General features: G+C 35.5%; 1 protein-coding gene across 9 annotated transcripts in view; it reads right to left on the bottom strand.

Moving 5' to 3' along the window:
- The window catches only part of YAP1 (Yes1 associated transcriptional regulator), a 151,335-nt gene extending 128,371 nt beyond the window's left edge, over window positions 1–22,964 (bottom strand). For all 9 annotated transcript variants that reach the window (XM_051986868.1, XM_051986871.1, XM_051986873.1 and 6 more), the window contains exons 1-2: window positions 21,353–22,964; window positions 17,144–17,394 (exon numbers count right to left, since the gene is read on the bottom strand). In XM_051986868.1, coding sequence (XP_051842828.1) covers window positions 17,144–17,394; window positions 21,353–21,682 — 581 coding nt within the window. In that variant the 5' untranslated portion in view covers window positions 21,683–22,964. The remainder of the gene's footprint in view (window positions 1–17,143; window positions 17,395–21,352) is intronic.
- Window positions 22,965–25,363: the final 2,399 nt, after the last annotated feature.

Below are 25,363 nucleotides of genomic sequence, written 5' to 3'. Positions count from 1 at the left end.
TAAAATTAATGTGATGTAACTCCCTGCAAAAAAAACTTTCTAACAGGAGTTAATACGAAATAATTACTATGCTATGAATTAACAAACTTTTCAAATTAAGAGTTAATTGATTTCAATAAAATATATTAAAAGTTAACTACAACTGTAGTTATTTTAAGTTAAAAAAAAAAAAAAAGGCCAACTAGTGATGCTTTCACCATTAGACCATGAAGTTGCCTACATTCTAAGAAATAATTCAAAAAACACAGTAGCATGTGTACATCAAGACGTTTTCTGTTGGAAAGCCTTTGATAGACAACTCCTAACATCTGTTTTTGTGACCTTAAGCCAAACTGTTGGAAAAGCTCTGCATTTGATAAGCTGACTTTAATCAACAAGGGGAGGGGAGAAGAGGATAACATTTTTTATTCTTTGATGCTGAACTATTTCCGATGAACTAAAAAAAAAAAACAGCATGTTCCCTCTAACCACTTGATAATTTAGCTGTTAACAATTTGGGCTTAAAGCATTTTAAAATCCCTCCTTTACTTTAAAAAGTCAGCAATTAAAGAAAATTTAAAAGGCCAAAACTTTACACAGCAGTGGTTCTGAACTCCTACTCCAGCGTGACTGCAGGGTGGAAGAATCAATTACCACTGACATGCCATCACTGTCTTGCTCAGCAACTCTGAGCAAGGATTCAAATTGCAGGCCTGAGGAAAGGCTCCATAAATAGCTGCTCTTTTTTTCCCCTTCTTGTAAAAGCCTCCTCCTAGTCCTGATACAACTCTACCACCAAAAATGGAGGAGCTGCCATAGATTTTTTTACCCATTCTCAAGAGAGGGTTAGGGATATCCTGCTGATCATGTTACTCATTTTTAGAAGCATGAATCATAATGCTGAAATCTGATTCACTGGAAAAATTCAACTTTTATTCACTGTTTAGTTACTTTAAAAAGTCAAGATGGATCAAATAATTAGTCTGTACAATCATTCAATTAGGCAGGAATAAAATGAACCAATATAATCTATATTCTCAGAGAGCTTTAAAAAAGGACTATAAGTTAAACCCATTTCTTCTTTTTACTAAGTGAAACTTATTAATTTTTCATTATTTTAAAAGATGGAGTGCTGGCTTTAATCGAACAGCTCATTAGGAAGCCTAAATGAACACATAATAAGAAGCAGATCTATTTTATAAGTAATCTGTGTCCAGCATTTCACTTCAGGGTGGTATTAAAAAAAAAAAAAAAAAAAAAGACTAATGGTCACACCTAAGTCTTTTCAGATACACATTCCACATCAGTGGCATTGTCTTATAAAAGAAATATAATACCACCAATGATTTCATATAAATTACAAATTTATCATCTGTCACCAAAGAAACCTAATTAAATACAAACAAAAAGCCATTCTTCTCCATTAAATAATGTCAATGAGAGAGCTTTAAGCAAGCTCCAGCCATTAGGCGGAACAGGTGAGAATCAAGAGATCCAAGAAAAACAAAGATATCCGCGACAATTCTACTAGCATTGTGCACTCTAGTAATTCTCTTAAATTGTGCCTCAGATTCTCCATCTACCTAGCTAGCTACTCCACTGGGGCATGTGAATCACCCTTAAAAAAAAAAAAAAAATCAAACTTCATTCTGTGATGATAAAAGAATCAAAAGGATAAAAGCTACATCAAATAACAGAGTAAGCTTTGGAATAAAAATTATCATTGAGTTGTCATTAAAATTTGTGGCCTTAAGAACAAACTTTTAATTGAGAAGAAGCAGCTAATTTTCTGCCCAACCAACAAAAAGACTTAGTAAAAAAGATGATTTAATTGCCAAACTAGTTCTCAATATCTCACTGGTTTGTAAAATACCTGCGTATTTTGAGTTCTTTGAAAGAAATACAATATCAAATTTTGTATTATTCATTCAAAATAAGATTTAACATTTCAATAACCTAAATGGATATGGCATTAGTAAAGGGGAAGATCCAAGTCTTGAGATCACAGGTCAACTGTTTATTCCCCAATGTTATATCCGTTCACCTCTACTTTTACCTTCAATTCAATTTAATTCAACAAATATTTGTTTAGCCCCTATAGTGTATAGGGTACTGTTCCTAAAGCCACAAAATGCTCGAGTGCTAAAGACAAAAAGATAATGGCACTACCACCCTTGCCTTCAAAGAGCTTGTGTTCTACAAGCGCATCAAACATGTAGGCAGATAAGTAAATGAGGTAATTTGAGGAACAAGGCACTTAAAAGTTAAACCTTCCTCTATATACACAACACAGAAGGGAAACAAAGGAAGTTGAGTCTTCTTCCAATAAACAGCATTACAAAGATAATGTTGATATCAAGATTTGAGTCTTAAGCAATGGTATTTTTTTTTTTTGGCTAATGTTTGATGCAATGAATTTCCAATGCAACAGAAATTCCCACAAATTATAATACTATTTGATTTTTATTGCCTTTTCAGACACACATTCCACATCAGTGGCATTATCTTTTAATAGAAATATAATACTACCAATGATTTCATATAAGTTATAAATTTACCATCTGTCACCAAAGAAAGTCATTTTTCTCCACTAAGTAATGTCAGCCAGAGCACTTTAGTGTATATCTCTAGAAGAGGGCTCATAAGACTGGTGAGCATGAGAAAAAAGGAAAATCTTGATATTAATATTCTATGAAATATAAATAAAATTAGAGCATAGAACAAGTATGTGCTATTATTTAACATTTGTAAAAAAAGCTCAGAAAATAGTCTAAATTAACTTCTTTCCATATGTTAATCTTATACCTGTGATTATACCTGTGAATATTTTCTTGGAAAAGATAATTTAATTGTCTGATCTGTTATTAAATGGTTTTATATAAATTGACATTTAAAACTCAGAAGCCTTCGCCTTTCAAAAAAACAACAGGTTCCACAAACATGTGATTTTGAAAACTGATATTCCATAAACTTTGTCATTTGAGCAATTCAAGCAGAGAGGTGGGAGAAACATTTAGCAAAATTACTGTCCAAACCACATATCTTTAAAATAAGAGGGTACATGAATTCTTTTATTTAAATCCTCAGCATTCAACATATAAAGATGGAGCAGTATGACCCAAAAGAAAAGGGAAGCCATTAGAATTAATTGGGAAAATATGAGTCACACTTTTATATTGTTCTCATAATGAAGATATGCATGTAGTGTATGTCGTGGTACCTTGCAGCCAGAGTATTTTGGCAACTTAAGTAGAAAAGAAAAAGGCTTCCCCAGAAAATCAATTCCAATAGGTAATTAAAAAAGGAAAAGGAATCCTTGAATCAATAATATTGTTTAAATAACTACAAGGCAACTTTAGATATGTACTTTCTATACAAAGCTGCACATAAATCCATATTCTTTAGAGGTAAACCAGTAATCATAAATGATCTCTATGTAAATGACCTCTATGTGGCTAAGTCTTAAAAAAATGAAGCAGAAATCTTGACAGTCAAATACAATTGTCCAAAACTAGTCTTTCTTCTTTAATAATTAACATTCCTGAGACCTAAGGTTTTTCTCCCCACAAGATATTAATTGAAGTTTAGGTAAAAGATTCTGATCTTTCACTGTTTCAACAAAAGGTTTATTAATGAAGTTAAAGCAAAGTCCAGAATTGTTTTGAAGACAAAGTTTGGTTTCCATAGAAATAAGTATGGCTGACAGTGCACTATTCTAGTAGTCTTGCTTCACAATTTATATAAATAAAGCTGGCTAATAAATAAGTGCTGAGTTATTAGATTTTTTTTTAGTCAAATGTAAAACAGGAATAAGCAATTAACAACTGTCATATCTTTTAACAGATCCTCTAAAATGTATGACTTCTTAATATTAAAAAACCTCATAAAATCTTAAAACTAGGGGTTTTTGGTACTTGTAGTTGAATCAACGGTTGTAATACAACTGCAAAAGATGCAATGATTTTAGTTTTTGAATTTTTAAAATTTCAGTAAATTAAATGCATAATGATAATCACTATTAAAATAAGTCTTAAAAAATTCCTGTAATTCACTTTCCAAACAAAAAGATAAAAGTTAATTATAATTTCCAAATTTAAAATTAAGTACTCCATCTACAATATATTTGATGTAGAAACATAAAGTAGCAAAAAATTACTGTGAATATATAAGCAGCTCACATGAATAAGTACAACTTTATTTAAAGAACAATTAGAGAAGAACCCTGACAACACATTTAAATATTTAAATAGCACAAGGTCTTATCTTTTTAAAATTCTACTAATTACATTGCTGTGTTGGGAATTTTTGTTTTATGTTCAGTTAATTCTAAGATTATCGAACATTCAGTGTACAAGAAACACTACCAACAATTTGTTCCTAGAGTACAATGGTATTTCCTAAAAGAAAAAAAAAAAAGCAATGTCTGACTTGGGGAAAAAATAAAAACAAAAACATCAGAATACTAAAATATAAAATTATCTATGTATGTGAAAATCTGGAAGAAATTTCCTATACATAATTATTACATACTTTTGCATTTGCAGATGAAGATGTAGGCAATCAAACTGAACTATAGGTAAAATTAAAATTTATATGCCCATCAGGCTTGGATCTGCCAGTGTAATTTTTTTCTATCAATTAAATTTAATATTAACAAGCAGCATAACATATTAGATAGCGTGCAAGATCTGAATCAAGGAAAGTATCGAATATATTATGCTGCTTGGATCTGGATCAAGAAAAAACTTCCATACAAATTCTGCTTCTTACACTAAATGGTTGAGCTGGGGCATTCCATTTAACTTCTCTCTTTGGAATTAAATGATCATTTTTGTTATCCTAAACTTAACACTAACATACACAAACACATCCACAAAAAAGAACACAAGAATGAAATAATTACTGCATGGAAAAACATCATACTAAGTGCTAGGGAAACAAACAAATGACTGTGAAATTAGGACTCTATTATACAAAGTAATCACTTTAAGAACAAATAAATTCATCTTATTAGTTTCAAAGCTATCATGCTTTCTATGTCTTCTGTACCTTCTGTTTGAAAAGAAAATTCTTCAGTGTACTTTTATTTCCTTTTTTGGGTAGCATTAATATAATCAATATTTTATATTTAGTTATTATATAATATAAATGCTTTTATTTTTATTTAATAAACGTTTATTGACTATGTCAATAAACGTTTATTAAATACCTTCTATGTGCCAAGCACTGTGTTAAGCCCTGTCTCCCTAACTCCTTTCAAAATAAAAAGTACCCTCTTTTATGACAAATAAGTCCAGTCAACCAAAACAAATATTCTCATTGGCCACATCCTCATGGACATCTCGTTCTGGATGTCTAGTTCATTACAGTCTTTATCATCAGTTTCATGGTTGGTCACTGCAGTGATCACAGTTTTTAAGTATTAAAAAGTTGTATTTCTTCACAACGCCGTAGTCATTACATCATTGTTTTCTGGGTTCTACATACTCCATTCCTTTTGACCTCACTGCCCTGCTAGGATTTAAGGACATGGTATACTACCTTTTCTCTCTGAACTTTACTTTCAAAATCAAAGATGTCTGACCTATCATAAATTCTGAGAGAGTGTACATGTTCAATGTTCATATGTTTCCACTTCAATTAGTGGTTTCTGCTTCCAGGGATAGCAATTTCCAGAGCTTGCCATTATTGTTAGCTGCAGCAAGTCATAGTAGTAATAGCTACAAACTAAATACCTTTCAAAAGCAAGTAGAGAAAAAGTTTGCTGGTCTTTTCTTCAGTCATGCTAATTCAGGGTCAGCTTCTAATACCAAGGACACTGATAATAACTTGCCAGTGCCAAAAGGCAACAGTTATTTCCTCATCCACAAGAAGAGACTGGTACTGGTCCTAACAGGAATATCTGCACACCCACCAGTTATGAGGGGTTAAAAAGGATTTGATTACATCACTTGGATTCCACCCAAAGTGCAAGAGGAAACACAGTCTATATTGGTCTGGACATGTGTATTAGAACAAGAGAAAGCTCTGTAATTCAGCCAACTCTGCCCTATAGGTATTACCCTTGCTTTAAAAAAAAGTTATCCAAGTGTATTTGATAAAATTTTAAAGGCGTTTGAATCATTAGCCAAGTATTAATTCCACTCTGGGCTCCAGTGTTCATCCAGAGGCAGCTAGATGGTACAGTGACTGGAAGTCTGAATAGGAAGTATACAACTCACTTGCTAAATTGTCACCTCATTTTCCTCAACTGCAAAATACATATAATACTAGCATCTACCACCCCAAGTGGCAGTGAGGATCAAATTATTTACAAAGTGCTTAGAACTCTGCCTGCAACATAGTGTACTACAGATTGGAGTTACAAAAATTCTATTTAGACAATTATTCCCTAAAACTAGATAACCCCTATGCTGATAGACAGCATAAAGTAAAAAGAACTCCCCTCACTTTCAATAAGAAAGCCTGTTCATTCCCCATATTCATTTTCTTTAAAAATGCTCATTTCCTACACCTTTCCTGGCCTCTCCCCCAACAGTTAGCCAATTCTCATCTATATTATAGTACAGGTCCTCAATAGGCATATGATTAAGATAAATTTTATATGCATTTCTTCTCAGAATCAAGAGTCCTCTCCCAAGACAAACTTGTTTCTGGTAACAGCCTAAGAACCATATTATTTCTGGCTGACAGAACAAAAGTCTGCTGAATCCATGTTTTAGAATCTAACATAGCTAATGAAGAACTGGTTTTCCACTGAAGATAAAGACAACTGTTGACTTATTTGGGGGTTATAATTCTAAGGTCCCCCCCATGCCTTTTTTTATGTGAACTCCGATCTAACTATACTGCATGTCTCACCAAATATAAAAGAAATATTCTTCTATTTAACCAAGCAAGAGAGATCTTTGAAAAGATGATCTTTTGCCCCACAATGAGGGTAACAATCAAGGAGTCATATATTTCTTTTCCATTTCCACCACATATTTATTTATTTACTCTAATTTAAAGTCAGGTCCTCCAGAAACTGTGATCTAATTCCCAACCATGTTTACCTTTTCCATAGGATGATATATTATCATCAGTAGGTAGTAAATACTCTCCAGAAAACCCTCAAAATGATGTATATCTAAGGCTGGGTCTTTTCAAGATAAGAAGGCTTAGAAAAGCAACCTTAGGGTTAGAGCCCTTAGGGTAGAGGAAGCAACAGTTTAAGGTCTCTGAGGGCAGGGACCATTTCATATGTTGACATGTGCCTAGTATAGTGATAAGCATGTTAAGGGCTCAATAAATACTTTTGGACCTAAATTAGGGTAATATGTAGATTTTATTTACTTTATTATCCCTAGTTCCTCTGAAGAAAGGATAATATTTTTTAATGTTTTTTAAGAGATTGGGCTTATTAAGTTTCTAATTATATGTACTTTGCTTTAAAAACACTTAAACTTTTAAAAACTTAATTTAAAACTTAATAAACAAGAAGACCCACAAAAATCACATACTCAAAGATGTTGGGGGTCTCTAAAATTATAGATATAGCTCTGGTTTAGTTAAAAAAAAAAAAAAAAAAACAACACAATGCCTCATTTGTTCTCCTAGGCATAATTAATGTTCTGTTCAGTACACATATCCTGTGTCCACAGAGTCTGTGGATCATATGTATAGTGACCATATTTCCACATTCTGTCTCAATTTTAAGAAAATAAAGTATACTTTTAACAAGACTTTACAAAAGGAATATCATTATCAAATTATTAATTCTGATTTTTGGTTTCAAAAATATAGTTACCATATTCAAGCTATACATTGATTCCAAATCCAAAATGGGAACCATTCAATTTTGTGATTTAACTAAAACATTCAAAATCTAAAAATAATTTAAATAAGGCATAGTTACACATATTACAGATTCACTAAAAAAAAAATCTCTTTAAAAAGTAATCAGTGTATTTAAAAGAATTAGATTTACAAAAAGTCAGTTTTGTGTTAATTCTTCCCTAAAGTTTAGAATCCCCATGAACATAAGGTGAAAATAATTTTCCTCACTTTTAGAAAGAAAACTTTAATATTATTCATCTCTTGTATCATCTTTTCCTTCCTGCCCACAAATGCCTGTTAACAATCACTTCTCAATAAGCTGGAACTATATTTCAAATCACTTTCTTGTCCACTTGTGTCAAAGAATTTATGGTCACAAGAAAGCAGTTTTCTTCAAATATTACTCAATAAGATTTCACACGTTCTTAAAAAAAAAAAGTAATTTCTCTGAAAAAAATTATCTGGTAGCTATAAAAATCAAATCAAGGGAGTTTTGTCGTTTTTAAATAAGCCTAAAACAGAGAGAAAAGGAAGGGATAGTTCACCTCCTTAAATCTCCTGGAAAAAAAAAAAGATTCTAACAAATCAGATCTGAAATTGCTCAAAGGAATTTGACAGCACAGATGAGACCTGAAAAACTACTCATAAGATGACTGAAAAATTGCACCATAAAATCAGGATAAAGTCAGCTAATAACATTAACCAAAAGTTTTGCATAAAGAGGTTATGTAGAGAAAGAGAAAACGTTCCTTAGTATTTTAATAAAACTTCAAAATTACCATTATTTCACTAATTTACAATGTTTTTCAGAGCAAACAATAGGTTTGGGATTATAATCCTTCCTATGCTACAAACCAAATGAGGATTAAAACAATTCAACCAAATAGTTTTTCCTTGCCTCTAAGAATGTGAAGGCAGAGAGAGAAGAGTGTTGTGATTTATACCAAACTTCTTTGTTTGCCTTTGGAAGAGGTCGAGCCCTGAGCAAATAAAAGTGCTTCCATGGTGGCAGTACTCGTTCCCAGGAAACTCAGTGCTACAGTACTTGACTGACCAGAGCCATGAAGCAATTCTTCTTCATAAAAACGGTAATGTCCCTTTCATGGTTTGAAGTTCTGATTAATCCTGGAAGCAAAAACCCTTTTCTGCAAGCACTCTCTGTCTTAAGCACTGCTGTAACCAATCTGCATTGCTCTTTAAGAGCTTCCATTGTTATTTGCTTTCAAATAATAATGACTTATCAAACTTTCATGTAACAATAAATGGCTAAATTATGCTACTGTGAGAGATAGTAAATCATTTTGGTAAATAATAGTAAATAAATGATTTCATCTTCATTTGTACTAAGTCTAAACTAATCCAAGCGTTACAAGTGATATTGAAGACAAATGAATCCTTTATTTGGAGGTTCTTTTCAAAGTTTTTTTTTTTAATTACTTCCACTTTTAAATATTTTTCTAGTTATTAATTAGAAAATATCTTTCATTATATTATTATTGAATATTCCTAGGCTATACTTAAAAAAAAAAAACTAGGGGAAAAAAGTACACTAATAGTACAGATGTTCACCAAAGTTAATTTTTAAAAATTTATTTGCTTCATGCAAGTATTTGAATTCACTCCCTTTGGGCACCTATGCTACCAATTAGACTTTGTATTCCTTATACTAAAATAGATTAATAGATTAACGTGTTGTTTACTTGGTCATATCCACTATCCTCAAATTGTTTTTCTTCTTTCAGTAGAATAATAATAATTTTTAAAAAGCATGACAGAGTATTCAACAGTATTCTTCCAGGGTTCCCCCCCTAAATCAGTGTGGTATTGTGGCTCCCTCTCTTCATTGATGCCCACCCACTGAGCTGACTGCAAGCACTCTACAGAGAGTTAAGGGTACACTTTCATCTCTCTCCCACTCAGTCTCAATACCAAGACAAACTGGAGGAGACTTTCCCTCCCCTTATATACGGAAATACTTTATGTGATTGCAATTTGAACTGTTTCTGTAACACAATCAACACTCAAAGGCCAAATTACAGCTTTCATTTTTAAAGGGAAATCATATGAGTTACATTTAACACAGCATTATCTAGCTCCATCATAACACAGAAATGTGTCATTTTTAATACATGTATTCTCTTGTGGAACAGCTAAATAATTATGTACACAATATACACTATATGTGTTCTTACTACTTAGTATAGGAGAAGCACAAAAGTCAGACTCAAGAACAATACTCAAAAGCCAAAATACTTTATTTGGTTTTCCCAATTTGTACACATTTACAACAGTCTGCAGTAGTCAGTAAGTCTAGGCCATCTTTCTGAAGTAGAATAAAGTACTGAAAAGTTCTCTAAACTTGAAGATACAATTAATAGCTAAATAATTCTAAATTCTACACTGGAAAGGGCCAAAAACTATTGTAAAGCACATTTAATGCTGAAGACAGAGAATCTGAATTTACTTAGCACGTTCTTGTTGGTTAGCATTTATAAATCTTCATCTTCTAAGACTGATTTCATATTACTTCCCCTTACACAACTGACAGCTATACTTTCCAGTACATGACATTCTACCCACCTCTTTGTTTTTACAGTTTTCCTCATGCCAGCTAGTCTCTGTCCCTAGCTCTTAGAGTTTAGTTCAGATCTGATCTTTTAGGCTATTCCCTCATTTATGGAGTAAAAGATTTAGAGTTGGAAGAAACTTAGAGATCATCTAATACAAGTTCCCAAGGTCACAGAAGACAGTAAGGAAAGTGATTAAATTCAATGATGTAACTGCTCTTTCCTTACCCTATTGTTATTACTTTGAGTATATTTTGTATTTATTTAACAGTTGTGACCTTCCCCTCACTATCCATCCTATAAAACATAAGCCTTTACATTTTACAAAGAGAATGAATCCTTTTTTCTTAAACAGAACAAAAAGAAACTCAAAAAAATTTAACATATGAGAACAATTGAAATCCGTTAATACTTTTAAACACTTTGTTTTGAGATCTGCAAATTTTGCATTATTTTTGCAAATTATAAAAACCTATAGGCCACAATACACAATGATTTTTAATGTAAATGGCTACAAAGTATCTGGTGATAAAAATTAATCCAAGTATATAAAGAAATATTCATCACATCCAGAGATAATATTGAAAACTAAATCAGGAAGTCATTTAGTAGTCCATAAAGAAATAGGAAGTTGTTGACCAACTACTTGAAGAACCATTTCCTGCAGGGAAAATTGTAAGACAGCTGAGGTGAGCAATATTTATTTTCAGAATAATGGGAAGATTAGTGGGTTGTTGAAGTTTGGGGGTATGATGGAATTTCTTTGCATTAATTTCATATGTTAAATTCTAAAGGAGCATTTTGAGTTGTAAATAACATTTAACAAATATGATTACCTGTATTTCAGATTTTTCAGGTAAGACAACATATAAAACCCAGCTAAATGTCACTACCTAAAAGCTTTTACTATACCTCCATTCGTGTAAACTCACTCCTTGAAACTTTCTGTAAATATCTTTAAAAATAGGCTTCTCAACTACTGAAAATCCTTCATAGTTCTGTAATGTCAGGGTAGGAAGATGGAAGAGATCTTGAAGCCAACTGGTCTAGCTATGGTAGTATCTATATCTATCGCTACACACATCCAAAGCCAACTCCTTTATCCATTACAACAAATCCTATCAATTATTATCAAAAGTTTAGCCAATTTACAAAAATAAGTTTAATATCCCTTTAAATATTTTCAAAATTTCAGTTAATTACAATGTAAATTCAAGATAATCACATGAAATTAGTAATTAGAATTATGAGAAAATAGAATGTTTTATTGAAATGCATATATTTTTATGAATCTATCTTAAATTTTCCACACTGATAAATAACAATCCTCTTCAAATATCAGAGAGGGAGATGTATTCTTCATATGCAATTTTTGTTGGCATGAATCCTAACACACATGAAGGAGATTTTTTTTTTTTAATGGAAAAATAAGCACACTCATTCTTAGGTATTTCACTCTAGCATCCAGTGAACACTTCAAATTTTCAAGTTATTTTCTTTTCCTTGACAAGAAAAAAGTCTCAACTATTGGCAACAGCACTTCACTAAGAAAAAAACATTAAATGACCCAACTGGTTGTTGCAAAAGTGAAATTCTAAAATAAACTGAAACTAAAATTCCTATCTTAAGATTCTTCAAACCCAGACAGATCTTGATGATAGACAATAGTATTAAGTTACCTCTACCTCCACAACTACTTTTCAACGATGCCATAAATACAATTCATTATTTCCCAGAGTATATCCCAATGAACTGTACAACCAAGTTCAGAAGTATAGAGAAACCAAAACAAGTTCAACACATAAATTAAATACAACTTGCTTCCCAACTTCTCTCAACAAAATATATTATTCATAGAACAAAGATGCCACCTAGGATATTACATAAACTTAAGAGCTGGAAGGAATTTTAAGAGATCATCTAGCTCAACTTCACTGCTAATGCAGGAATCTTTCCAACCACAGCCCAGATAAAGTGGTCATCCAGTCTGTTTGGATACTTCCAGTGTCAAGGAACCAGGGACTCACAAATCATGAAAAATTCCTTTAAAGGAAAAAAAATCTTTACACCAATCTTAAATATTAAAAAGGTTCTTATATTGATTCAGTATCTGTTTCCCTCTAATTTAACCACCAATTTCTATTGGACTCTTCCCTTCAGTTACATAAAAGTCTGATGATACAAGGAAAATTCAGGACCCATAGTTAACTTTACAGAGATCCAATTAATAATTCTGGATGCACTTGGTTGTAAAACCAATGCACCTAAAACAGACTATCAGAAATAAAGCTTTTCTCCCAAGCTTTGCTATGTTTCCCACTTCCTTTAACATTTCTTATTCAACATGGTCTTTGTCCCTTTATCTGGACCTAATAAATGCCAAAAATGACAACTACCATCCTTCTCTGAATAAAGCAGTTATTCAAAGTCCCTTTTGAAATGTAATCTGAAAATTAAAAGTCATGATCTTCCTTTGTAATAAAAAAAAAGCCTTTCTTTAGAGTGGCAAATGTAATTAAAGTATACAAAAAATTAGCCAGTAAGTATTTCTAATAATCTAAAGATTGTTTGACAATTTCCACTTCAACAAATTTGAGCCTTACATAACAATATTAAATCAGTTGTTCTGAATAAATACCTAGTGTCTTCAAAAGTATTTAGACTCAAAATAAGAACTCACTCATGCTAACTTATGTAATATTAGATTGATTCCATCCATTGACAATATTATAGGATGCAAAAAGCTTACTAAGAGACTATTAATGTCACCCTTTAAGTGTGAACAGAGATGCATACTCTCCCAACAGCACTAACCAAGAAAAGCAGAAAGCAGAAAGCAAACAGCCTATTAAGCTGTTTAAAATCTCCCTAGGTCAGCATGTGACCCAGCAGGGAGAGGTTCAAAAAGTACAGCCTTTATTTTTCTTCCTAACAACCTGGTTTGTTTCCACTCCTTTCCCCTTCAAGACCCATCCTTCACAGCTAGCCGCTCTTTCAATCATTGACTTTGGATGTCTGCTAGAGAACAAGCGGTCTGGGCTCATGCAGATGAGTTTGCCAGACTTGTGTGTACTTTCCAGTCTCAGGCTCTTTATTGTTCTTGTTGAAACCTGACCCTTTGAAATGGATACCAGGACACCAAGAAAAGGGGTGGGAGGTGTGTGTGTGTGTGTTTGTGTGTGTGTGTGTGGGGGGGGGGGGGGGGGGAACCTTGTAGAGAAGAGAAAAAGAAATTGTACAAACTCAATTCATTTCTTCTGCTCTTCACCTGAACGAGCATAAGCTACTAAAACCTTAAAAACTCATTTCACAAAAGGTCACTTAAGAGAACAAGTGCATTTTTTAAGATACAAAGCCTTCTTCCAAAAAAGGCTTAAAGCACTATCAAAAAATGAACACTTAAACTAATAATAAAATCAGTGTAACTGATCCATCAATTATCTGAAATAAAGAATCATTTTATTTGGTTATAGTCATTTATAATTAGCAAGAGTTCATACTCAATCACAACTTGAGTTATTTTTCATTATCAAAATCCAAATTAACCGACTTAAAAGTTGTATGGTGAGTCAATTTTATAAATTATGATTTTCATAAAAATTGCCTAATTATAATACTTAAGATAGTAAATTTCCTATAGAGAAGACTTGATTTTTTTTTTTTATTTTGAGCACTTATAGAACATTTTGCATAAGATTTGATTCAACATGCATGAGGAAAAAAAAATTAGAGTTACCTTTAACTTCAAAATTTGATATAATAAAAGCTTATCAACACTACAATCCAACTGTATTTTTCATATTTTTTTAAAATACATGAAGGCCACTAAACCATCTTGGTGGTCACTCATTTAAAAAAAGACAGGTCTCCTGAAACTTGAGAAAGTTACCAACACTAAATTTTAAAGAAAACTACTACTGTTTCCAACCCTGTTTGATATAGGTAAGCATATCAAAAACAAATGAACTGTATAAAGATTTCAACAAGGATACATTATTAAACCTCTAAACTCAAATATATGTATGTACACATATATAATGTATATGTAAAACAAATGAAGATTGACAACTGAATATTCTTCACAATTCTCTATTGATAATAATCACTCTCAAACAGAAAAAAATATAAAGTTATTATAAAGTACTATGTATGTAGAGAGGAAAAAAATGTAGTACTTGCCTTCAAGGAATTTAAAAATCAAAAAGGTGAGCATAAGTAAATGGACGAGGTGTAATTCAATAAAGTAAAAGATGTTTATCTTTTTATCTTTATCTTATATCTGGGATATAAGGAACTTATTTACATAAGGGAGAGAAGAGTTCAGGACAATACTTAAAGATAATTACAGTACTATCAGGAAATGTGAATTTCATGGTGAGGGAGGGGAGAAAGTAAACAGAAAAGATTTAAGGGAGCAAGTGATACCTAAGTGGGGAAGAAAAGGAAGAGATTTCAACAGGTAATGTTGTAGAAATGTGTCTGTGCCATACATAAGCTTAAGGAGGTGATATGGTACTTAGTGAGATAAAGAAATAATTCTATTTTCTTAAATGAGTACAGGAAAAGAGTGGGAAAGTAGACTATTGAGAGTAGAGCCAGTTTCAGAGAAAGAGTAGAAAGAAAAGTGGATATTTTGTTTTCAAGTCCTAGTAGTAATACTTATTAGCTTAGCTTGACATTACCATATACTGAACCATTCTAAATCTGTTTCCTAATCTGTAAAATGGGTATACTACACTGATTAGTTTTGTAAATCAAAAGGTCAGAAGGAAGAAATAAATCTTGGTTGAACTGTTATTATGGATGCTCTTAAATGTCAAAGTTTTAAAGAGGAATGATACAATTAAGCCTGTGTCTGATTTTGGCAGCTATGTAAAACAAAGACTAGAGAAGAGAGACACTGAAAAAAAGGAACCAATTAAAGAGGCTAATAAAATAGTCCAGGTAAGAGGTCATAAGCTCCTTGGCTAGGATAATGGCCATGGCCATGAGAATAAAGAAAAGGGAACAGAAATAAGTCACATCATTGAGGAGGTACAACAAGCCTTGGTAACTGACCGGACAGGAATATTATCAAATATAATGTCAAAGCTTCAACCTGGTGATTGAGTGGCTCACACACAGACAGACAGGTTGTCACAACGAGTGCATTTTGAGGAAGATTTTGAATTTAGAGAATTGGTGATGGTTAAATATGTAAAACTGGAGTCAGGGGAGAGCCCACCCAGATGCTGAAATCTGGGAGTTTAATGTGATATCTGATACCATGAAATTGGATGATTTCATCAGGGAGAGAGAATGGGACAGGAAAAGGCTTGAGAACCACCCTGAATCAAGGATCAAGAGAAAGATAACGAACTAACAAAGGTGATCGAAAAAGGATGGTCAGAAACACAGGAAGAAAATACAAAGAAACATATGTTGTTAAAGCTAAAGAAAGTATCAAGAGAAAAGAATGCTTAATAGAAACCATGTGAAAGATCAGGGAAGAAAAGGTCATTGAAGAAAAAAAGATTTCTAAGCTTGGTAATTAAAAGAGAGTTAATAATCTCATTCTGAGAAAATAGATTAGGAACATACTATATCAAATTATAGGGAGTTGAGGAATAAATAGCTGATGAAATGGAGTCAACAAGTATTTTTAAGCACCTATTCTGTACTGGGTACTGGAGTTATAAAGAAAGTATTAGAAAAAAAAAGGAGTCCCAGCTTCTCAAGAAGCTGAGACTCCTTGGGGGAGAAAACATGCAAGAAACCACATTAAAAACAAGATATTTAGGGGTAAATTGGGGATAATCTTGGAAGGAAGGCACTTGATTTAAAGGAGCCCAGGAAAGGCTTCTTTTAGAAGGTATGATTTTAGCTGAAACTTGAAAGAAGTCGGGAGGCAGAGATATGGAGGGAGAGAATTCCAGGCATTGAGACAATAGGCAACCAGTAAAAACCTCTAGAATTGGGAGAGTGTGTCATGTATGAGGAACAGCAAGGAAGTCACTGGATTTCAAAGGATGTGGCAGGGGAAAATAAGCTGTAAGATTGGAAAGGCAGGCAAAGAGCTTAAGTAAGGAAGCACTTTAAAAGTCAAAAGGAAGATTTTGTACTATGTTCTAAAAGTGAGAAGAGATAGTGAAGTTTATTGTAAGTAGTAGAGTAGGAATGTGATTGAGGAAAAAAATCAATTCTTTGACAGTTGAATAGAAGATGGACTGAAGCAGGGAAAGGCTTGAGGTAAGAGGCCAACTAGAAAGCTACTACAATAGTCCAAGAATGAGGTGCTAAGAGCCTACACTATTGTGCTGGCAGTGCCAGGAGACTATGGGGCATATATAAAGAAATGTTAATAAGGCAGAAATGACAAGACTTGGGGAGGACAGGGTGGGACATAAGGGGTTTATGCCAAGAAGAGAAAAGTTTATGACAATACTTAAAAGATAAATATGGCTTTGGAACTAATGAGTTTAAGATGTCTACAAGACATCCACTTCAAAATTCCAACTAGATACCATTCAGTTAGAGAATGGAGGTCGCTTAGGGCTAGACAAAGACTACTGATAATAATCTGCATAGAGATGATAGTTCAATCTATGGGAGCTATTGAGGTCACCAAAAGAAGCAATATTTTGCAACACCAAGTTTAGACTATTTTTTTTCTAGAGGTTCAGCTAAAGAAAAGGACAGTGGTTGAAAGGTCAGACATAGACAGGAAAGGTTAAATGTCTTTGCAGTTTTATTTTTTAAAAACCTGAAGATCTACTTATCCCTCAATTAGTTGTACTTACTTTAAAAAGTATCTTTGGCCAGATGATGTCTTGGCCATCTCCCAGCCTGCTGGTAAAGGAACATCATCTGGGATCTCAAAGGAAGACTGTCGAAGGTGTTGACCAGTGGGCGCAGCTCCTGGGGCAGACACTACTCCAGAGGGGCTAAGTGTCCCAGGGGAAACAGCCCCAAGTTGTAATGAGGCTGGAGAGGAATGGGCTCGGACATGCTGAGGAGTCAGGGCTCCTGCAGTCCCTGCATCAGTGCTAGCCTGCCAGAAGTTTAAAAAAACAACAAGTTTTTATTAGAATGCTATTATTCCACAGAAAAAGTACTAGGAACATATTATAACATTAAAGCAATTTTCACATTTGTACAGTACTTTAAGATTTTCAAAGCATTCTGACATATATTCATTTACTTGATGTGAATAACCTGTTTTTGTCAGTAATAAATATCTGTTTTGTTTGTTTTTTTAAACAGGTGAAGAAATCACAGCTCAAATAAGTTAACTGACTTGCCATCCAAGGTCTCTCAATCAATAACATAGCTGAGACTAGGTTGTACTTAAAAAAAAAAAAAAAAAAAAAGTATAGCGAAGACTGAAGATTATGAAGAATGTAATGTCTTAATGACTTAAATCTATACTCTACCACAGAGTCCAAGTTTAAAAGCTTAGATGTAAAGTAATGCTACCTTGGAGGTATAAATGTATGAACTGATAGTGTGGTCCTACCCACTACCTCATAATCTTACTTATATATTGGAGGCTTCTTGGTATTCCTGAAATACAACACTGTATCTCTAATATGTATAATTTTTCTTCTGGCTGTCCTTCATGTCTGGAAAGTATTCTTTTCACCTCCAAATCCAAGAAGCTTTTATTTCTTTCAAAACAGCCTAAGTATCACTTTTTATGTGAAGACTTTCTCAGTCTCAGCTACTACTTTGGCTTCCTCCAACCCCAAATTACCTACCAAGTAATATATGCATAAGTATGTATATATAGTAGCTCTTCTGTCATCTGACAGAAGAACTAGCATTTATATAGCAGTTTAAAGTTTTCAAAGTGTTTCATAAATATTATTTGGTTCTCATAACAACCCTGAGAGGTAGGAGTTGTTATTACTCTGGTTTTACAGATGAAGAAACTGAGTCTGAGAAAGATTAAGGATTGTAAATAGGATTTAACTGGGGTCATCCTGATCCTGCACTTTATCTACAGAACCACCTTGTTGACTCAAGGGGAAGAATCTCCCTAAGGGTTTTATTTATCATTTTATCTCCAGCATCAAGGACAGTGACTGGAAGACAGTAGGTACTGAATAAATGCTTTTTTGGGCCCACAGAAATTAAGTCAATCAAAATATTAGATAGCAAAGCCTAAGTAGAATACAGCAAGTTCATAATTTCACCTCAGTGCCCTTATATAAACTTAATACTATATATCATGAATCTGTGTTTTCTAGAGGGCAAAACAAAAGGGTATTTAATAATTTAATTCAAAAATCAGAAATAAAGTAATGAAGGCATTCTTTTCTTTTAGAAAAAATCTAAGGTACTAGTTACTACAAATGAAATCAGTATTCAAGTGAGCTGTTTTTCAAATCAGCATTCCCTAGATCTCAAAATAGAGTAACACATTATGAATAAAATCCAATCAATAAAGCATAACAATTAAAAGCTTCAAACAATGCTAACATTGTTTCTGGCAACAGAAAATTCATTAACAAGTAAAAAAAAAATTAACACTTAAACCTGAATTTAAATTAAACAGTTATTACCGCATCTCTGCACCTAAATAATAAAGGTACTGCTTGACAGCTTGAATCATAACCTCCCAGGACCTTGGCTTCCTCATTTGTAGAATGAGGGGGTTAGAATAGGACCCTAAAAAGATTCTTTCCATCTCTAAAAGCAAGATCCCACAGAATGCTTAAAATGATAATTTAGTTAGTTAGAAAACATAGTATATTGTGGAACTAATCATAAATTATAATCAAGTAAATTATGAAAGATTACTCAATCCTTGGAATTTCTTAAATTCCTATGGGTAATGGACAGAAGAAATAAAAGAAATCAGTAGAATATAGCATGTGCCTCAAATAAGAACTTGCCTTTTTATTTCAATTCATGATGAGTATGAACATTTCTTGCTATGTTAAGTAGCAATAAGACAAAAGAAAACTGAGGTCCAATGAATGATTTTGGATTATGAATTTAGTAAAACCAATGCATCTGAAACACAAACTACCAGAAGCAATCACTGCAGTATTTAATTGGCTCATATAATAGTGTAATAGAGAATATACCATTTGCAGTCCCAACTTTTTTTGATATATAGTTGTTATTGGATGAATCTAAAATGGGAAATTTACTTTGCCGTTTTTGTTGGACTTTTTTTTTAGTTGCCAGTTGGATATTGCTAAAGAGTGCATAAATATATAATGACTCCATGATCACAGATTTACCTCAACTCCACTTCGCAGGACTTGCTCACAGAGTGATGGAGTTAGTAACTACTTTTTCCTCCTTTCCCTTTACCCGAAACACTCCCCTCCCCAGTTGTCTAGAGGCTTAAGAGAGCTTTAGACTCTAAAAAAGCCAGTATCTACAACATTCCTGTAGACTGTTAATGTGAATGGGAAGTAAGGATGGGGGAGACTATTCTTTACATTATTTATTTAAAGCCCAATTACTAGACAGTATTTGGAAAACGAATTAGATTTTTTGAAAAGATTCCTATGCCAAGTTTTTGCCTACGCAAGTTTTTTTTTTTTTAATCTGTGTCTACTATTTTTTTTTTTTTAAAGCCAAGGGACTTCAAATAGTTGATTTCATAAGAAAGCACCTCGGATTTTTTGGTTTTGAAACTCTCTTAAATATTGGAATGGAGTGAATATTTAAAAGTAGCTATGTTCACAACTCCAGTAAGAATTAAAAAGCAATGGCTATCCTAGAATTAGTCATCGCTTCCCAAACATTAACTTTTAATCATACTTGGACTTCGTATGAGTCAACCTGTATAGTATTATCAAAGGCTGCCTGTTTTAAAAAAAAAATGTAAAAAAGCAATTCCAATCCTTCACAAACAAAAACGTCTCATTCAAAAAAGTATTTAATCGGACAGTGTTTATTAAAAAAAAAAAAGTGACTTTTTTAAAAAGTGAAACGAACTAACAATCTATGGCACAAAAGCATTGGAGGATGGCAGGGCTAACTCCATAAACAACTTTCAGGAAAAGTCTCGGAAGTCTGAAGTGGAAGTTGTGTTTCGCAGTTCAGAAAAGTGCTAAGACAGAGAGGGACGGAAATAAATGCTTTCCTTTGGGGAGGGGGGGGGGGCGGGAAGAGCAGAGAGCAAGAGAGAAAGAGTAAGAAACTAAATGGACTGGTTCAACCCCCACCCCTAATCAACGTTGGAAAACAAGAGAACAATTATTTGACTCCCCAGGAGACTGATGTGGACTGAGAGGCCCTGAAGGAGAGGGGGCCCAGAGCTCAACTTCACAAACTAGGCTGCCGCTGGCAACTCACCCACACACAAAATGCCAGACTCCCCTCTCCCCCTCCCCCTCCATCCAGCAAGGGAAGGAAGGAAGGAAGGTGCGGAGGGAGGGGAGGTGCTTGCATTGTGCAAGCCCACCAAGTAGCACAGAGCTCTCAGCAACTTTTTCCCCATCCCCCTTCCTCCCTTCCCAGTTCCTTCTCCCCTCCCCGCCCCCCACAAACCTCTCCCTAACGCCTCCCGCCAACCTGAGAAAAAGGGGAGAAAGGAAATTAAAAGGGGGACCTCCCCAAAGCCCCACAAATCTCTACAAGCTCCAGGATTGTATAGAACCTGAAAGAAGCATGGGCGGGGGGTGGGGGTGGGGAGGAGAGGAAAAAAAATCTCAGTCCAGAACAGCAGCAGCAGGGAGGGGCCGGAGGAGTGTGAAAGTCAGCCGGGAAGAGGCTTAACGCTCCCCCCCAACCTCGTTTCCCCCTCCCCCCATCCCCACCCCCAATCCCTTCCTAGCCCGGTCTCGGCAGTTCCAGTTTCCCAACTCACAAGTAGTCTGTTGTCCCACCCCCTTCTTCAGTGCCCTGAGAGCCCCCGGGACCAGCCCATCCCAGGCAGGCCAGTAGGGCCATGCTTCCAAGGTGCCCCCCCCCCCCAACCCAGTCCCGCGTCGGGGTGAGAAGGGATTCACAAACGGAGGTGGAAGAGAAGGAAAGTGTGAAGTTACCTGTCTGGAGTGCGATTTGGGCTCCGGTGGCTTAAAGAAGGAGTCGGGCAGTTTCCTGAGGCGCATGGGTACTGTCTGAGGCACATTGGCAGTCTTGGGGTTCATGACGGCGTTGAAGAGCGCCTCCAAGTCGGTCTCCGAGTCCCCCCGGACGTGCACGATCTGATGCCCAGCTGGGGGCGGCGGCGCAGCCTGGGAGCCCGGAGCCCCCGGAGGTGCCGGCTGCCCGGGGCCAGTCGGTGGTCCCTGACCCTGACCCTGGGGGGGTTGGGACGGAGGCTGCCCCTGGCCCTGAGAGGGCGGCTGCGGCGGCTGCTGGACCGGATCCATTTCTCCCACCCTGCGCTTCCCTCCCCCCCGGCACGCACCTCCTAACCCGGCAAGGGGAGGGCTCCGCCCGTCCGGGACAGCCCCGGACCCGCAACTAGAAAGAACTCGGGAAGCGGCGAGGACCAGGGGCCCCGCAGGCGCAGGCGGCTAGGGTGGCTTCCTTTCCTTCCTCCTCTTCTTCGTCCTTTTCTCAGAGCTGGGGGTCCGCGGGGCAGCGCCACATCCCCGGCTACGACCCCTCCGCCCCTTCTGGGGCCCCTGGACTCTCCTCCGGACGCCGCTCCGGAGTTTCGGGAGTGGCTCCGCTCGGGATCTTAGCGGCCAGAAAACTTTTCTCCCTGAACTCCTCTTACGGAATTCAGACTTGTTCTTTTCCTTCTCTTCTTTCTCTTTTCTTTAGTTTCCTTCCTTCTTTCTTTCCTTCCTTCCTTCTTTTCTTGCTTTCTTTCTTTTCCCGGCGGCGGCTGCGCCCGACTGAGACCCAAAATCTCAGCAGACACCAAAACTAAAGTTTTGGAGAACTGCCCTCCCGAGCCGGCCGCCGACTCCGCCTCCTCCTGCCTCTGCGCGCCCGCCCGCACCGAATCCGCGCCCAGGAGAGGGAAAGGGGAGGGGGGTGGGGGGAGAAAGAAAGAAAGAAAGAAAAAGGAAAAAAACTTTCCCCCGAAGTTCCTCCTTCCCAGCCACCTCCGGGACCTCCAATTTCTCTCCCTGTTTCACGTGACCACCAAGCGACTAAGATCTCCCCCTCACCCTAATCCTCCCTGATTGCTTAAAGGGACAGAAACTTTGGCCATTGCCTCTCAGTGTGGCTGCATTGGAAAGCAGCACTTGGAGAAACTTTGGGCCATATCTGGTTTTAAGATACCCCTTTCCCTCCGGGAATTGAAGTTTATTCTCAACTACAGGATGTCTTCGGGTGCTTTGTGCGATCCACTCCCGCTGAGGAATCTTCTCCCACTTCTCCCTCTCACACATATAGATAGCCTTTCCTTTTAATTTGGCAGCGTTCGCTTTGGTTTTGTAAAATCACTTAAGTTGGTAAAAGCTATAGAATTGCACTGATTCCAAGCCCTTGGAGTATTAAAAAGTTAATGCAGCAGCCTTGAGACTACGAAGCAATAATTGCTGCTAACTCATAAAACAGGCCAGACTTGCATTAGGTAGTTAGTCCTCATGGATATTTGCATATTTTGCATAAAGGTCATTTTTAAGCAAAAATCTTGAATTGTCATGTGTTCACTATCTTTCTCTAACTTGTACCCACCCATAAACCTTCGAAAAGGAAGTTATAGATTTAAAAAATTATCTAGATAAACAATTGAAGACAGAGGAAAAGTAGTTTGAGAACTATGTTTATTGAAGATATTAGATTTGTTTTGCTTATGGTGATTCAGTTTAACTTACAAAAAGTTACTTTTTTGGGAAAAAAGTTTATGATTAAAAGAATAGTCTCAATTTTTAGTTTACCTGTGACATTGTTATAAAATGCTTTACTATAAAATTACTATATTGTATTGTTACTGTAATTGTTCTCCATGTAAATTAACCTATAATATGGTTATGACATATCTGAAGAAAAGACCGACGTCTGGAAGTGCTTTAAATATATTTGAGTATTTTTTAAATCTGTTTTTTCCAAAGATATAAAAGAAGCAAAACATTGTAGGATCATAAATTTAGACCTCAGGCCATCTAAGCCATTCCACTCCTTTTATAGATAAATCAGGGAGTCCAATGAACAAACATTAATTAAATCCAAGGCAATCCCAAAGATTTTGGATAGAACATGTCATCTGCATTAAATATAAATCAACACATGCTAAATTCATTTCTTTTTTCTGGTTTTTTTTTCTCTGCCATGGTTTTTCCCTTTTGTTCTGATTTTTCTTTCCTAACATGATTCATAAAGTAATGTGTATTAAAGATAATTTTTTAAAAATAATTATTTACTATGTACTAAACACTATGTTAAGATCTGAGGACATGGAGGGCAAAAAAAAAAAAATCACATTCTTGTCGAAAGATGTATCACATCCAAATCACATGTAAACAATTATACATAACAAGATGTATAGAGAGAAAAGGAAAGGTACTAGCAGTAAGAGAGGGTGGGGTGGAGAGGAGAGATGACAAAGGCTTCTTCAAAGAAGTGGGGTTTAAACTGAGTCTTGAAAAAATCCAGGAGGCAGAGTATTCCAGAAATGGATCATGCTAGTGAAAGGGCACCAAGTCAGGTGAAAAAATAGCCAAGTGGGCCAGTTTTACTCGATCATAGCATACACAGAGAATAAAGTGAGGGAAAAATGGAAAGGTAGAAAGGGACCAATTGACAAGGAGCTTTAAAAAATCAAACAGGAGACTTTATATTTGATCCTGGATATAAGAGAAGCATTGTAGTTTTATTAAGGTGAGAGAGTAATACAATCTAATTTGCTCTTTCAGAAAGATCAATTTGACATGAGTGGAGGATGGTCTGGAGTGAGGAGAGACTTGAGAGTAACCAGCAGGCTATTGAAATAGCCCAAGCTGAGGAGATTAGGGCTTGTTCCAGAAATTGTTTTATGAGTGAAGAAAAGGGTACTATAAGGGAGATAGTTGTGAAGATAGAAACAGAGGAACAGAACTGGATGTGTAGGGTACATGTGAGGGAGCAGTTGAAGATGTCACCATGGTTGTGAACTTGGATGACTAGGAAGATGGGGTGGCTTAATAGTAATAGGAAAGTTTGGAGCTGAGCCTCAGAAAGGTTAATTTGTTAATTTACTTTGTATTTTGTGTGTGTGTGTCCCTGTGAAAGGATTCAGTCTTTAGAGATATTTTCTGTAAGTTTCTAATCCAATCTAATTGTGGAAATTTGAGGATACTACTTGTGGCAGCCATGAGTGACTGAGTAGCTTCGTGGGGACAAAAAGTCTTCTAACTGTCTGAAGAGCCAGAAGGACCGATGACTCATGAGTGGTTGAGTCAGAAGTGAATGTGTGTACAAAAGGAGTAAATTGTTGGGAGCTGCTTTGTAGGAGAATTGGCAGCAAGGTATGTTTCTCTCACTTGGCCATATGATAGTGAATTCATGAGTTCTCTTTCTTTTGAGTTTGTCCTTCCCTAATGTTGGGTAAATGCATATATCCTGAGACAGAACTGACCAGATTTCAGTCTTGGGAACTTGGAAAGTTTGGAACCATCAGAGACCCCAATGGCAACTGAAGTTGATGGTGCTATCCACCAGAGGTGCTAATAATGGCTGATGTTAGGGGTAATTCATAGGTGAATGTGGAAGACAGACAAGCCAAGGAAGGCAACTTCAGAAATCATGCACTATCAGGGACAGAGAGAAACAAAGGTTGAATGCTACAAAAATGCCAACTTGGAGCTCAGTAAAAACTTAAGGGAAATTTCATCGGGGATTCCATAAAGGGAAAAAGAATTCAATAAACAGGAACTATGAATGAACTTTTTACCACATGTATCCTCTCTATACACGTCTATTTACTACCATAATTTAAACCTGTTTTTTCATTGAATATGCAAGGGGGAGAAAGAACCTCAGGTTTGGGGGTATTGTTTTGATTCTATTATTCTTGCTCTATGTTGTAAAATAGCCTTTCTAATATTTAATTAAATCTGACTGATAATCTGCCCTACTATTGTGAGTGGGAGTTAGGGAATTAACTCTGGAGA

The sequence above is a fragment of the Antechinus flavipes genome, chromosome 3 (assembly GCF_016432865.1).
Source record: "Antechinus flavipes isolate AdamAnt ecotype Samford, QLD, Australia chromosome 3, AdamAnt_v2, whole genome shotgun sequence".
Taxonomy (NCBI): Eukaryota; Metazoa; Chordata; class Mammalia; order Dasyuromorphia; family Dasyuridae; genus Antechinus; species Antechinus flavipes.
This window is presented reverse-complemented; position numbering and strand designations above follow the sequence as displayed.